Source organism: Denticeps clupeoides, chromosome 10 (assembly GCF_900700375.1).
Source record: "Denticeps clupeoides chromosome 10, fDenClu1.1, whole genome shotgun sequence".
NCBI classification, from domain to species: Eukaryota; Metazoa; Chordata; class Actinopteri; order Clupeiformes; family Denticipitidae; genus Denticeps; species Denticeps clupeoides.
Window position 1 is genome coordinate 4,628,707 of NC_041716.1, and position 16,101 is coordinate 4,644,807.

General features: G+C 45.5%; 1 protein-coding gene across 3 annotated transcripts in view; it reads left to right on the forward strand.

The window, feature by feature from the left end:
- The first annotated feature begins 14,368 nt into the window (after positions 1–14,368).
- tafa5l (TAFA chemokine like family member 5, like) overlaps positions 14,369–16,101 on the forward strand; it is a 30,515-nt gene continuing 28,782 nt past the window's right edge. Inside the window, exons 1-2 of one of the 3 annotated variants that reach the window (XM_028994170.1) lie at positions 14,369–14,806; positions 15,221–15,415. In XM_028994170.1, coding sequence (XP_028850003.1) covers positions 14,371–14,806; positions 15,221–15,415 — 631 coding nt within the window. In that variant the 5' untranslated portion in view covers positions 14,369–14,370. Of the gene's footprint in view, positions 15,416–16,101 lie in introns of all 3 variants that reach the window. The other 2 variants (XM_028994171.1, XM_028994172.1) reach the window with 2 other exon arrangements.

A 16,101-nucleotide genomic window follows, 5' to 3' on the forward strand; every position in this document is an offset into this window, starting at 1 on the left:
AAAAAAAGCTTTTTTCCTTTTTTCTGTTGTTGTTGTTCCTCCTCCCTTTCTTTCCTCAAAAACCTTCTGGCTGTCTAAATATAGTGTAGCTGCGCTCGTTCCTACTACCGTCCACCCCTTCTGGCCAAGGAGCCGGGCCAAGATATCTGAAAAGGAGTTAATGAAAAGCTCCCTTAATTTCCTGAGTGATGGTCGGTATCACGGGTAATTAAATGTCTCATTCGAGGGGAATCAATGTGTGGGGCGACTTCCTCTTCGCAATGTTTTCTTCCCCTTCTTCATTATGGCCCCCTCTCTCCTTCTCTCATATTATTTCCTGCCGGGGTGGCATCACCGCAGCCCCTTCTGATTATCTGGCCTAATCAAACCCCCTCAGGGGCGATTAAGGAGTGGCCTTCGCTGGCAGCAGCGTCCATTTGAGGATGGTGTGTTTGTAGAGGGAATCCTCGTAAATGAATGCTGTGTGTATCAGTATGTGTGTGAGACGAAGAGAGCATGGTACCTGCAAGAGGAGGAATTGGATTGGGCCGCTCCCTTTTTAAGGGGCTTGATGAGACCCTTGTTTTGTTTTGTCGTGCGGCCTCTTCCAGGCTCAGAATCGCTCCCAGACATCACGGGCATTCCAAAAGCTCTGGGCACCTCAGCAAAGTGTTCTCAGAACTACACACACACACACACACACAGACACAAAGTGCGATCCGCCAAGGTGCCACTGAAGTGCCACTGAGTAAAGCACCGTCCCCACACACTGCTCCCCGGGCGCCTGTCATGGCTGCCCACTGCTCACTCAGGGTGATGGTTAAAAGCAGAGGACAAATTTCACTGTGTGCACCGTGTGCTGGGCTGCTGTGTACCACAATGGCAATCACTTCACTTTGATTTTTCACTTACATGTTACAGCCTTATTCCAAAATAGATTAAATTCATTTTCCCCTCATAATTCTACACACAACACCCCATAATGGCAACATGATTAAAAGTTTACTTGAGGTTTTATCAAATTTATTAAAAATACAAACCGAGTGTCCGACTGAACATCTCTGGAGAGATCTTAAAATGGCTGTGCACCAACGCTTCCCATCCAACCTGATGGAGCTGGAGCTGTGGTGGCCTAGCGACTAAGAAAATGGACCCGTAATCGGAAGGTTGGTTCGAATTTCGAATTGCCAAGGTGCCACCGAGCAAAGCACCGTCCCCACACACTGCTCCCCGGGCACCTGTCATGGCTGCCCACTGCTCACCAAGGGTGATGGTTAAAGACAGAGGACACATTTCATTGTGTCACCGTGTGCTGTGCTTACTGTGTATCACAATGACAATCACTTCACATTCACTCCTCTTCACTTGAGAGGTGCTGCAAAGAGAAATGGGCAAAACTGTACAAGGATTGGTGAGCCAAGCTTGTGGCATCAAGTCAAAAAGACTTGAGGCTGTAATTGCTTCCAAAGTTGCATTGACAAAGTATTGAGCAAAGACTGTGAAAACGTACGTATTATTTTAATTTTCTCATTTTTTTAATACATTTGTAATAATGTTCATGTTGTCAATATGGGGTGTTGTGAGTAGAATTCTGGGGGAAGAAATGCATTTAATCCATTTTGGAATAAGGCTCTAACAAATCAAAAAGTTGAAAAAGTGCCGCGCTGTGAACTCTTTCCGGATTCGCCGTATACCGTGTGTGTGAGATGCTGTTTTAAAGCTACCAAATCTGTGATCTTCTGTTGGGCGTCGAGTTTTCCAGGCCATTCTGTTCGTGGCATCACCGCTTACATGTTTGGACGTTGTGCCCGTGGCCGAAATGGCTCTGTATCGCGCATTCCAGGTTTATCATGGCACTGCTCGGCGCTGCCCTGACCTCCACAACCTCGCTAGTGTTAGTGCTGCTCTGAATTATCATGACATGCTGCACGTGGGAAGGAAGGAAGTGACACCTCTTGAAATGTTTGCATTGAACCACTAGCACGCCTCGCCCCACGTGCCGAGCGTGTGAAGGGTTTGAACGGTGCTTCCGTGGTGCCTGTCAGTCAGAGTTAAAGGGATGAGAGGGACAAGCTTGTGTCAGACTCGAGGCTCTCGTCTAAATATGGCAAAGCGAGAAACACAGCGGCAGTGCTGTCTGTGAACTCGCCGTTCAGTTCAGCGGCGCGTAGCCTGCATTCTCCGGCCTGCTGCTGCCTTAAAAGCTGCCATTAAGGGGAGAAATGGCTTGTAGATCATCTGACCTGTTGCCCCACGACGTTCCCATCAGCACTGAGCACTGAGCTATACATACTGTAAAGAGTAAAGAGACAGACACAAGATCGCTCATGTAGACATCGTATAATGCAAAAAGCTATTTAAGTGCCTTCTTTATTCACATCGCAATGATGGAGCAGCGATCTTTAAGAGCAAATTCAAAAAAGTTGGCTACCTCAGTCTCGAGACAATCTGAATGAAGGACCAGGACATAAAGGCCAGCATTTAAGATTTCTTCATTTATTTACTTGACTTTTTTTTTCAGTTAAAAGAAAAACAATAGGGTCAAAGGTCATTTACTTTTTATATTTTTATTTGAAAAAGCCAAACCTTTGTGATTACACATATTTTATGTTTAAAAACTTAAAATTGTAATATTTGGTTATGTTTGCGTGACAAATAAAATTGGAATTTGATTATGGCTGATCTCTCCTGAAAATCCATTGTTTCAAATAATCAGACAATGTGAAACAGTGTCACATTACAGAAATGTCCAACTTCTGTATGTGTATTGTATTTGTATTTTTAAAATGATGGGGCTAAAACAAAATGGGGCCCAAAAAAAAAAACTGTGACCTTGACCTTTGACCATGAAAATATCTCCATTCAGTGGGTCTGTATCCAACACGAGGTGGCCTCAAGGTGTTCCAGATACTAGTATCATGTGGTCGGTGTAGGTCACAGTGGCCTTGCCCTTTGTTAACGGGTCACGAAAGGAGGTTTGTGTCAAATACGAGGTGCCCTCAAGGTATTTCAGATACTATTATCATGTGACCTGTCATTGACAAGTCAATTCAAGTGCAATTGAATGATTTTACCAAATCTGAAGAAATTCAAAGTATTTACAAACACACCTCATGGTTTTTATTGCAATACTTGTGAATTCCCTTCAGAAGAAGGGTGAATAACCTGGAACGACGAGTGTGGCTTGATTATGACGATTGCAGGTTGATCATGGCCGCATGAGACGCTGTTAAAATGACATTAAATCCGACCCATTTCATCACTGGAGACATGTCCAGGCAGCGCCAGGAGCATCATTGCACATCAAGTGCCTGGTATTCTTCCAAGACTTCAAGCCATCAAGCTTTCTGGCCCTCTGCTTTTCTGAAGATACAGTTGGTCTTGCTCAACAAGTCGTTGAAAATACCTCATTGCTTTCAGAAATGTGGCGTGAGGTGCCTGGTGTCTTGCTAAAACCCTTCCCATAAGCGTGGGAAGGTCTCGTAGGCATCAGAAGAGCGAGTTCCAGCAACAGGAATAAGCCGTTGCATTTCGTCCGCCGCGTGCCAAGTAACTGTCTGCTGTCATGACACGGCGAGTGGCCACTTGGACCAGAGAGCGCGGATCGTAACACGCGATGCCATGCTAATTACTGCCCACTCCCTCTCCAGGCCGACCACACGGGTCAGGCCCCTCCCACGCCGCTCGCAGCTCTGTCGGATCAATGGTGCGGGTCGGCAGAAACCGGACGAGGGGTGGAGAAACGCGCCTGCTCGGCTTTACGCTGCCGTAGACTGGTGCCCGGTAATGAGCGAGCCGATACAGGATTCAGATATATATACGGCCTCGCCCGCCTCCCCACTTTCCACAATGGCCTCATTTCAATTTCTCCCTTCCTCTCGCTGGCCATTCCGTAATAAGGGAATGTTGTCGTTTATCCAAAGTGACGTGTGGGACAATTAGTACCTCTTCTGTGGAAAACGTCAGGCACCCAGAAACTCACAAAAGAGCTTTCCTCAACCATCGTACCATGATACTAGAATTTCAAACACTGATAACCAAACCCAGGAAAATACTTGATACTCTATACAATTTGAATGTGATAAGAACAGTATAAATAATGACGTAATAAGCATTAAAGCCTGCTTGAAGAACAACACCAACAATAACACTACACATCGCAGTGTAACTTAACTAAGGTTACTGTCATGCTGGTTTCACATGTACATGGTGACCAGGACAGGGGAAACATCAAGTGACAATGACCCGACAGAGAACAGACACGAACAGTGCAGCTTTATACAATCAGACACCAGTGAAAACTGTCAGGAAACATAATAACACAGGACCAACGTGAAACTCCAGTCCGAGCTCCGAACCCAGACCGGATCCTGACATTTACAGATGAGACGATCTGGTTATGTTTGCTGCCTAGCCCCCACATTCCCGGTCTGCCAAGGTGCCACTGAGGTGCCACTGAGCGAAGCACCGTCCCCACACGCTGCTCCCCGGGCGCCTGTCATGGCCGCCCACTGCTCACCAAGGGTGACGGTTAAAAGCAGAGGACACATTTCGTTGTGTCACTGTGTGGTGTGCTGCTGAGTATCACAATGACAATCACTTCACTTTCACTTTCACATTAAAGTCATCATTTAATCATTAGATATATCTGCTAGCCACTCACATACTGATAATGCGACAAATCTAATAACAATCTAATAATAAAACGGCTAACGAAAATCTGCGTTCCAGCCAGGTTAACATTTCGTTCTTTTTCCTCTACCAGCAGAGGGTCTGAAGGCCCACCAGCAGCGCTTCTATCTTGTCACCGTTAAAATACAACACTACACGCTCAACCTATCGAGCAATGACGCAATTGCATAATTGATAGTTTTAATCTTGCAACATAGTAGCTAATTAGCATGGAGTATAATAGCATCCATCCATCACTTAATCCTAATCAGGAGTATCAGGGCCTATTTTTGGGCACGTACCATGAACAACCGCAGGACTGGGTATCCGCGCACGGCATTTTATTTGTATCAAATTGTGTAAATTAGGTGCTATCCTGGAGATAAAACCATCAGTACTAATATTGTGGGCTGTGTTTCCAACTTAGTGACTTTTTTGTCACTATTTCGGACACCTGAACAGCTAGCGCCTAGTGACAAATCTGGTGACATTTTTGAAAAGCCTTAGCGACATTGTTTTACTTTTGTAAAAACAAAAAGTGTTACTCATTGTAAAATATACATTTATAAATGAAATGCCTTGAGCTGTTTGAAAACGCCAACAAACCACGTCCGTATTAGGTACCGAGAAGACAGTGAAGACCACCACGTAATATCTAGGCAGAACACCTCGGCCCAACTCAGCTCCACCACTCATCACTTCTCAGCCCATTCTGGAATTCGCTGGCAACTCCGTGGTGTAGCCTTGTTAACTGAGTGCTGAAACACCTTGGGAATTATACTGAAGGTGATAGTTAGTCAATCACAGCGAGCCCATCAGTCGAAACGAATCTGAGCAGCCATTACTCAGACACGCTTCACCTGGCCACACTGCCAGACTTTTGAACCATCGCGTGGGGATGATTAATTGGTCTGAAAAGAATTCATTAATTATGTTAAATGAAACACAACAGATTAGTGCAGTGAGTGGTCCGAGACGTGGCAAGCGATGATTGGAATGCTTTCGTTATTGATTGGCACCATTGGAGAATGAGCACCTTATAGGAATTTCACTCTTATTCCTCTTTTATGACCCTTCATGCAAGATAATTATACAGAAGAGAAGCATTCTTTCCTTACCCTTCCTTAAGTGTATGTTACCTGGTAAATTCATTATTTTTATAGCGGTTCAGGAATATTAAATACATTTTATATTTGTATAATTAAAATAATTGTATTTGGAACATTATTTTTTTTTTTTTAATTATTTAATTAATGACATGATTTAACAGCATTTGTAATAACAATAACAGAATAAGCCCAAGTACTTTTTTACATACATATTTTTTGTTTTGCTCTTGCCTTCTCGGACCAATTGCCTCTGCTGAAGAAGATTACTGGGCCACAATATCACTGCACCCAAATAGGTTTTATTCTAATCTGCACACACACACACACACACACACACATATATATATGCATATATACTGTATATTGCCAAAATTTGGACAAGTTGTGCTGTAGACTATCATGCCAAATCATCAGAACATCTCTCCCTCCGCAACAGGACATCTTCCACAAGTGCTGCTCCAGGAGGGCCTCCAGCAACGAGCTTGACCCTCTACACCCATCACATGGGCTCTTTTCACTACACCCATCTGGCTGATGCTATCACGGCATCAGGGCCCGATGCACCAGACTGCGCAATAGTTTTTCCCACAAGCCATCATACTGCTGAATGCCCTGTTTAACCCGACATTTCTTTTTTGTGCCATGCATTTAAACGATCACCTCCCGGTATTACTTCTAGCTTGGGTGGCCTAGCGGTTAAGAAATCGCCCCCGTAATCAGAAGGTTGCCGGTTCAAATCCCGATCTGCCAAGGTGCCACTGAGGTGCCACTGAGCAAAACACCGTACCCACACACTGCTCCCTGGGCACCTGTCTGCCCACTGCTCACTCAGGGTGATGGGTTAAATGCAGAGGACAAATTTCACTGTGTGCACCGTGTGCTGTGCTGCTGTGTATCACATATGTCAATCACCACACATACTAATTAATTAATAGCAAAATTTTTATTAATTTTAAAATTGACTGTACCACATTCAACATTAAAAAGGTCTTTTTCAGAACTAGAAAAGGAGGCAACCATCAAACTGCAAAAAATGCAACAGACATGAAAATTTATAAGTATATAAATTGCATTTCATATTGCCACTTCACTGCCATGTCAGATTGTGTAGTTCATCATGATTTTGCTGCCAGGACAAAAAGTCCAACGACCAGCGACACATTTCTTGGAACATCATTAGATTTGAATGCACTGGACCTTAACTTTATATTCTGTTTTGATGACCGAGTCCGAATTAAAGGCCAGTTTCATAAAGGTCTCACCCCATTCTACTCCATGCCCTAGTTCCATCAGGAATAAAGTCAAATGAAGTTCACCCGTAAAATAATAAGCATAAAAATAAAGCAACGCACAGTCCTTAAAATGAGCTCCCATCCAGCTCTGGTGCACTTTGGCATTCATCATGCAAACGTCCGTAAAACAAGTCCGTCTCACTAGAAATGCATGCCGTCGCATTTGTCAAAATTGCTCAGCCTTCAGCAGTCTTAAGGTCAAAGCAACATTGGGATTCAAATCAGCCAATCCCAGGATGAAACTGGCTACTCCATTCCCAACCAGCAGTCAAAGCTGGTGGTACAACCTGCCATTTCCAGCAGGTTCGAGGTTGAGCGGGCCCGAGAACACGGCAGGGAAGCCCACCCCACATTGGGTCTCTGGCGCGCCGCTTGGTGGGGCGCCATTATTCAAGCTTGGGGGCTTTTTTTTGTCTTTCAACACCCATGTAATAAAATGCTCATTGCGGACCTGGTGGTACCTCATTGCGAAGCGGTTCTGCAGGCTGTACAGCCTTTTGCCCACAGTGCACAGCAGACCAGTTTTCTGTAATATGACTGATGCTTCTTATTGCAATGGATGTTGAGGATGTCTGAACAGGGTCATGAGAACAAGCCAAATAAGGAAAATGGTCATTGGCTATTGGGTTGTGCTGTCATTTGGTTTACTTTTGAAATGTCATGTCATGTTTTATAATGTTAGTGCACAGTAATCAGGTAGCCATTGATTAAGATGGTTATTGTTGAGTTATGTTCTTGCTAGTGGAACTGCATTCGCCACTGTATGTTTCAACCATGTGATAAAAACAAAAAGGGTCATTGCAGGGCACTTTAAGGAACTCAGACAAAATGGCCTGACAGTGGCCTGGAGTAAGACCTGACAATGGCTTTACTCCAGGGCTATTTCATGGATAGTGTTGTGTGTATTAGAGTTGGTTTGGTCAATATAGAATTATTTGGCCTTTTTGCAAAAAACAATAATTCTGTCTTTTATTCATGCCATTTGTTTAGACGATTAATGCGTTAAGAGGATCAACTATCGAAATTAATCTTATAATCGATGCATCGCGATGCAGATGTGGATTATTCATAATCGTTTGCATCATAAAGTTGCTTGGCGATTTTCTGGCAGCAGTATAAAAATGCTAGTTAAAAAGTAGTCCATGTAGAGGCTTTTGGTTTTCTGCAGTCTGTGTTCAGTCCACACTCACCTGATGCCACATATCGGAGGATTGATAATCGTAATCAAAATGAATTGTGAGCCCAGTGAAGGTTCACACCTCTAGCTTGCAGCAATTTGTAGATGGTCCCTTATTTAGTAGCACTGACAAAGAGCTCACACTCCAACTGTTGTTTGCACCACCTGGATCCTTTTCCAATTAAAATATGTCATATGCCATTTAGTGCAGATTAATGGTTTTAGTGTAAGTACACAATCAGATGTTCTCTGGGCCTCTCTCATCCTGGCTTTCCAATTGCCCTGTATGCAGAGTCACGTTGTGTTACTGTCTAATGACTAGACTTTATTATCATATCTGCGGAGAGATAACTACGGGTCCGTTTGCTCACATTTCAGCAGGGTTTACTTGTAATACACACACAGGGACCAGGAGTGGTTTTTACCAGGTGCAGAGCAAATAAAACCAGCCTCCTGCAGGTGTGGGACATCTCTCCAAGTTTATCTGTGGTTCCGGTTGAAAAGAAAAGTTTCCAACACGTCACATTTAGATAAGCAGAGAAGTCCAGGTGTCCGGGTACACGCTAGACGCTCTTGTTAGGGTGTCCTATAAAACCAATGTGCAGGCTGCAATAACACGTCCAACGACTTTCATCTTTCATCTCTGATGTCTTCAACAGGCATGCACAATGTGTGCCCCCCTCAAATACGCCGCAGTATATAGTCCTTTTATGTAAATATAAAAAAAGCAGAACTTGTAATAAAATGCTGCTATGCAGTAAACAGATCATCATTTCTGCAAGGCAAAGCTGGTGCAAGGGCGTGCAGTGAAAAAAAAAACATCTTCCACACACGTCTCAGCTTTTGCTTTTGATACTTCAAGACCAGTGTCAGAAGACCTGAAGGATGCTTGAGGAGCCAAACTCTAATATGCAGCGAGAGGCCCGTCCATTCCGACAATGAATATAAATAAATTCTTTTAAAAAAAAACACACAAGCCGCCGGTGAGGAGATATCAAAATGTTTTCTGCATTCCAACACACATGTGTCTCCAGTCGACTGTAATTTGATGTCAGCCGTGGAAAGCCGGGAAAAACAGTATTGTTGGATCCAAGCCTACTGGAAATGAACGCGTGCATTAGTCTTTTGTTATCCACCATGCTGCTGCAATATTTCTCAGGTGACAGAAAGACCCTATTTGGTGGAATTGCTTATGCAGGCTCTACATTTTTAAATTGCATTTTGAAATCGCACCAGCGTTTTACTTTTTCATGGCTCTAAATCACACCAGTTTATTGTTTACAGCGAGAGGTGGGCTTCTGCAAATTTACTGAGGGTTTCAGCTTTTTGCTATTTCACCTCTGTTGGTTGTGTCTGTGTTACACTGTCTGCAGCGTTTTCAATTCGACGAGTCCATTCATTCAGGAAATACAGCACCATAGAGTTATTATTTATTAAGCAGGTCCGTTTCATTGAGGTCACCACAGAGACCTTTCAAAGATATCAGCAACGCAGTTACAGTAAAAACAATAATTAAAACTTAAAACTTATTAAAAGAGAGATATCAAAGGAAAGTTTAACCATAAAATTTCAATAATTTTAAAACAGTAAAACGTAACCAATTATGCAATTATACTAATAGATAATGGAGCTGTATGGAGACATCTTGTATTTTTTTATTTTATTAAAATTTTTCTCACATTAAATTGTTTTTACCATTAAATTCCCCAGAGAATTTTATTTTTAACAAAATGTCCCACTTCATTTAACTTAAAAATTGCACATTAGATCAATAGTGTTAAAATGAGCTACAACAAGAGAAGTGTTAACAAATGAAAGAAAAAAAAACACCTAAACTTTTGGCTGCACAGATGGTTTGCCCAAGAGCCATGAAATCACCAGCAAATTGCTTATTATGTCTAACTGACAAAAAAAATTGTTGTTGCTTGGGGCGTACCAGATTTATTGTCATCACTGGCAGTATGGCATGCAATTCGAGTTATATATCAAGTTAAATAATTCCACAATGTTCCATTAATGACATCAACAAGTATAGCTACACAGATAATAAACCAAAAATGCAGGTTTTTAGTTCCCGTCGCAGCATGAAGGGCTCAGACGTATTGTTCTGTCTCTAATTGTGCATTGTGTAATCTAATTGTTGCAATTTTGTCTTTGGAACCAATGGCATTTAGACAGGAGGTCACGGTGAATACGCTGGCCGCGGTTTACGCGGTGATCGATAGTCGAGACCGGAGCCCCAGGGGTTATTGGGAGACTTGGCTATGATGTCTGGGACATAATGGACTTATTCTTACTGCAGAATGAGGAGCACTCCCAGAGCCCCATCACTCCCAGCAGGACTCGCTACGCCAGAGACGCCACCACCCACCCTGGGAAGGAGTTGATCACGTTGCGTGAAAACACCGACACCCCCCGCCCACTTCAACCTCGGCCGAGACGCTAGCTGGAACTCCGCAGATCGGCCCTGCGCTGGTCACATGCCCCGGCCTGTTACAGAACGCGGTAGAAGCTGACTGAATGTAGCCAGGGCTCGGCACGGCCATAAAAGGGCATCGAGCGGCCATATGGCGCGCCGTGCCTCGACAGTAACCTTTAAACGGCCAATAAAATATCTTTACGGTGCCGAACAAACGCAGTCTGCATTGTTGGTAATGGGATTTAGCGCTGTGGTATCGCCCTCGTAGAATTAGCTAAATAACCAGAGAGAAATGTGCCATTTTTTGGCACAGTAGTTTTGGTAAACTACTGTTGCGTTTGTCCTGCAGGGCGGATAAGAATAGCCCCGGCCGCAGACATCACATGCATCTAATATGTTCGGGTATCCATTTGCGAGGCGAAATGAACGTAACTTTTGGACTAATCGCATTTTACCGATGGTACCGTACTGCTGGTCCCCCTGCGCCGCCTTGATGACCTCCTGCAAAGATCTGAATGGATGAGATCAATTTGCTGCACACGTTCCCTGAACACAGAGGCACCTTGCAGAAGTGCGGCCATTTTACCGCGAGTGGCGCCGAGGAATCTGATTTATTGTTTTCGTATTAGGCCGCACAGATGGCCCGTCGAAGAGCCGTTTAATCATCAGCAAAATTGCTTATTGCACGTAATTGAAAAAAAGTGTGGTGCTTTGGAGGGTTTGGGGTGAGCGGGATGATCGTTTTCACCGTGCATGCATGCAACACTATTATCTACTCGTTTTTTGGGGTTTTTTTTTTTGGTTGTTGCAGAGTTCTGTAGAGAAGCAGGAAGCTGCCACTGCTGCTGCATTTTGATGGGCTTGTTTTCAGTTCCTGAAGTCCTCTAGAGGACAGGTCTGCCCTTCGCTCTCAATAGCTTGTCAACATGGCTGTCAACGGAAGGCCGCGGCTGTGGTCGCACGTGCTGCGCGGCGCGGCAAAGCGAAAACGAGAAAACCGCTAGATGGCCGGAACAGGGTTCATCATCAATAGGAGATCAAGGGAAGGTCGCAGGCCGCGCCGTCAGCATCAGTGCAATCAATAGACATCAGTGCGTCTGATGGATCCTTATTAACATTTCCACAATGACGGGTAGAAAATGGAAACACCATCATCAACATGCAACCATGCAGCTGGTTGCTGCGAGTTTATCATTTGACGGCATGAGTAATCGATGCAGAGTGCTGCTGACCGGGGTTCGGGTTCATGGACTTTCGGCCATACTTCTGAACAGGGATTAAAAACCACATGTTTCAGGGATGTTATGTTGCGATACGTTCAGAAATGTTCGCAAGAGTTGTCGTCCGACCTTCATGGTCTAGACAAAAAATGCAGTCCCAATAGATGGTGCCAAATACGATATTTTGTAATGTGAAGTGAAGTGATTGTCACACGTGATACACAGCAGCACAGCACACAGTGCACACAGTGAAATTTGTCCTCTGCATTTAACCCATCACCCTGAGTGAGCAGTGGGCAGCCATGACCGGCGCCCGGGGAGCAGTGTGTGGGGACGGTGCTTTGCTCAGTGGCACCTCAGTGGCACCTTGGCGTATCGGGGACCGACAACCTCAGTGGCACCTTGGCGGATCGGGGACCGACAACCTTCTGATTACTGGGCCACTTACTTAACCGCTAGGCCACCACATGTGAACTATCCAGAGCGCCTTACAGTCAGTAGTTACAGGGACAGTCCCCCTGGAGACACTCAGGGTTCAGTGTCTTTTATCTTCAGTGTCAAGCTATTAAGAAATTTTTAGTTTTTGGTTAAATCTACAATCAGACAAGGTTCTCAAACGCCAGCTAATAGAACAGACTTTGAACATCACAACTACGTCGGTGTTGGTAGGGGCTGGTAGTAGCCTAGTAGGTAACACACTCGCCTATGAACCAGGAGACCCAGGTTCAAGTCCTGCTTACTACCATTGTGTCCCTGAGCAAGACACTTAACCCTAAGGTGCTCCAGGGGGGGACTGTCCCTGTAAATACTGATTGTAAGTCGCTCTGGATAAGGGCGTCTGGTAAATGCTGTAAATGTAAATGTGTTTTTTCTCATAGTCTTTCAGTCATTTGGATAATTTATCCAAATGGTAAGGACAGCTACTGTTGAACAGCAGTAGTAGGGTTCATTCCTCAGTGGCTCTTTTATTGAGACCAAACATGAGGGTTCAAATCTCGACTCGATGGTCTCCGTATAATAATGCTGTCCAAGAAACCGTTGTGGCAAGGAGGTAATTCTCTGACTCAGCAAAGGAACCGATCGATTCCTCTGAATCAAGTTCTCCATATTCTGTCCAAAACCCGCATTAGAAATACTTCTCGGTGTTTTACTGAAGCTCCTGAGATCTGCTGACGGTACTTTTTTTCCCCACTCGCCTTTGAGAACTTTGAGAACTCTTGCTTGAAGAGGTTTTGGGCTCCTCAGATTCTTCCATGATGTTGTATTTGTCTACAAGTAGACTGTGAAAGGAAAATTCCATCTTTCTCTCCCAGTGTTATGTGGTGATGGGAATTTAGTTCATACAGACCAACCCTCCACATCTGCTGACCAGTCCAGGCTCTCCAGTCTCTTGTTGGTTGACGTTGGATTGCCGCTTTCTCCTGTTGTCCAAGTTGTGTCTCTAACCCCTATACTGGGAGAAGGTCCTGCTTCTGTGGGGAACCAGAGACAGTAGACTCGGTTTAATTAACCGCTGTTTGACAGCCACTTTTGGTCCGAATCTGTCTGCGGAATGGAACGGAATGAGAGAAAAACAGTTGTGTTTTTCCAATAAATTTCAAAATGTACATAAATCCGGTATCCAAACAGTGGATTATAGTTGCAACCCCTTAAGCCCCGGAGATCAGCGTACCGCAGCTCCTCTTCAAAACTCACTCACATGGAATACAGGGACGGACGCGACCTTTGGGTCAGGAAGAGGTTAAGTCTGGTTTTAGCCGGTATGATGAAGGCCCTCATCGTGGTCGATAATTCCCAGGCGTCTGCGCATTGCACGTCGATGGCGAGGAGTGGCAGCGTGGATCATGGGTACGACACTCGACGGGCGGGGACAATTTAATGACGGTCATTTGGAAGAAGGAGTGGCACTGGCAGGGCGCTAAATCTGACTGTGTGCACAACACACAGCGGGTTTATTGACCACACAGATGGCTTGTAGGACTTTTTTGGGGGGGGGGGATTGTCACAAGCTGCTTGATATACAGTACAGGCCAAAAGTTTGGACACACCTTCTATTCAATGTGTTTTCTTTATTTTCATGACCATTTATGTTCGTAGATTCTCACTGAAGGCATCAAAACTATGAATGAACACATGTGGAGTTATGTACTTAACAAAAAAAGGTGAAATAACTGAAAACATGTTTTATATTCTAGTTTCTTTGCTCTGATTACTGCTTTGCACACTCTTGGCATTCTCTCGATGAGCTTCAAGAGGTCATCACCTGAAATGGTTCTCCAACAGTCTTGAAGGAGTTCCCAGAGGTGTTTAGCACTTGTTGGCCCCTTTGCCTTCTCTCTGCGGTCCAGCTCACCCCAAACCATCTCGACTGGGTTCAGGTCCGGTGACTGTGGAGACCAGGTCACCTTTTATTGTTAAGTACATAACTCCAAATGTGTTCATTCATAGTTTTGACGCCTTCAGTGAGAATCTACCAACGCAAATGGTCATGAAAACACATTGAATGAGAAGGTGTGTCCAAACTTTTGGCCCGTATTGTACACCGATCAGCCAAAACATTACGACCTCACATTGTGATAATCGCACATCGGTAATCTCAGCACACTGGCAGTCGATGGGGCATAATTTTATGCAGCAAGTGAAACAAGGGCTGGGTCATGGAATTACCCAATATGGAAGCTCTCAGGCAAGGATCTGCTCCTTACAGCCTTCGTGGCACCAGGCACGACAGCAAACCTTCCTGGCTGCTTTTACTGGTTGGTTTATTTATGTGCAATCCTCTCGTCGTCGTCTGAACACACACACACACACACACACACACACACACACACACTGGAGGGCTGGAGGAGCGCGGAGCTCCTGTTGCGTTCTGCAGAGGCGCTGCGCAGTCACCAACTTGGAGCCCGGCGACACCAACACGAACGGGATCGAGGGACGAGGTGAGTGCCACCCCCTCCCATCCCCATCTCTCTCTCTCTCTCCTCCTCTCCTCCCCATCCCACCGTTTTACCTTCCCACGCAGACGCGTGGTCGCCTCCTCTCTCCTCTCCTCTCCTCTCCTCTCCGTCTCGTTTCTTCTTCTTCTTCTTTTTTTCTTCCTAAATTGGAACATTCCTGCGGAACGGCGCGGTGGCGCAGCAACTTCTCCCGGTTTTTATCTCTCCCCGTGACGTGGATCCAGCCCGTTCCCGTTCCACGCTTATTCACTTTGTACGTTGCGCGCCGCCGACGCTGGTGAGGATGGCGGGGGTCGGAGTAGGGTTGGAGTAGCGGAACCCGCCGGGGGAGGATATTTCTCCTTCTTCGCCGTCGCTCGAACACTTTCCCGACTTCTTTTCCTGAATGCGCGCCAGAAGCCGTCCTTCCCAGCAGCCTCCGCGGAGCGAAGTTGCCCCGGAACCGCGTCTCTCTCCCCGGTGATGGAGCGGGCGGCGCGGCGCGGGTGAGCGGGATGCAGTCCGGGATGAGGACGCTGTGCGCCGGCGGAGGAGCGTCGCTCGGCTTCCTGCTCCTGCTCTGGCTCATCTACTCCCAACTCGTCAAGGAAGGCAAGTATTATTATTCATTATTATTATTATTATTATTATTATCCTAACGGCGGTTTATTATAAGAAGGTTTATTATAAGGGGAGTAAAAACGGGGACGCGTCCTGACCTGGTGATATAATGTCACGTTGCCTGAGGTTGTCTTACAGAGCCTTTCCTCCAGATAACAAGTTCAGTGCCCTGAAAATACTCTTTACTCTATGTGTATGTGTGTGTGTGTGTGTGTGTGTGTGTGTGTGTGTGAGAGAGAGAGAGAGGCAGAGAGATATGTGCAAAAGATGGAAAAGGCAGCTGAAAGACTTGGAAGTTAAAGCAGGCAGCTGGGACAGGCTGTGTGTGTGTGTGAGTGTGTGTGTGTGTGTGTTAGGACTCCTCTCTTAACAATAATGCAGCAAAAGACACTGTCGGCCAATGAGAAATGAACCATCCTCCCTGCCCCTCCCACCCCACCCTCACCCACGCCCCGCCGTGGCGTGGCAGGGACCACCCCGGCGTCGTCTCGGTCGTTCTCTCTCAAAAACCTGGCACCGCGACGGCCGGCACGAACGGGAGCCTACAGTATTCAGCAGAAACGACAAAATGTCTCCCACCACGCCTGCCCATGGTTTTTTAATGACTGCTTTCAGGAGGCTGCAGGATGGTTCCTCCTCCGCCGTCCGGCCAAAACGGGTTAAAAGCGCAGACGTGG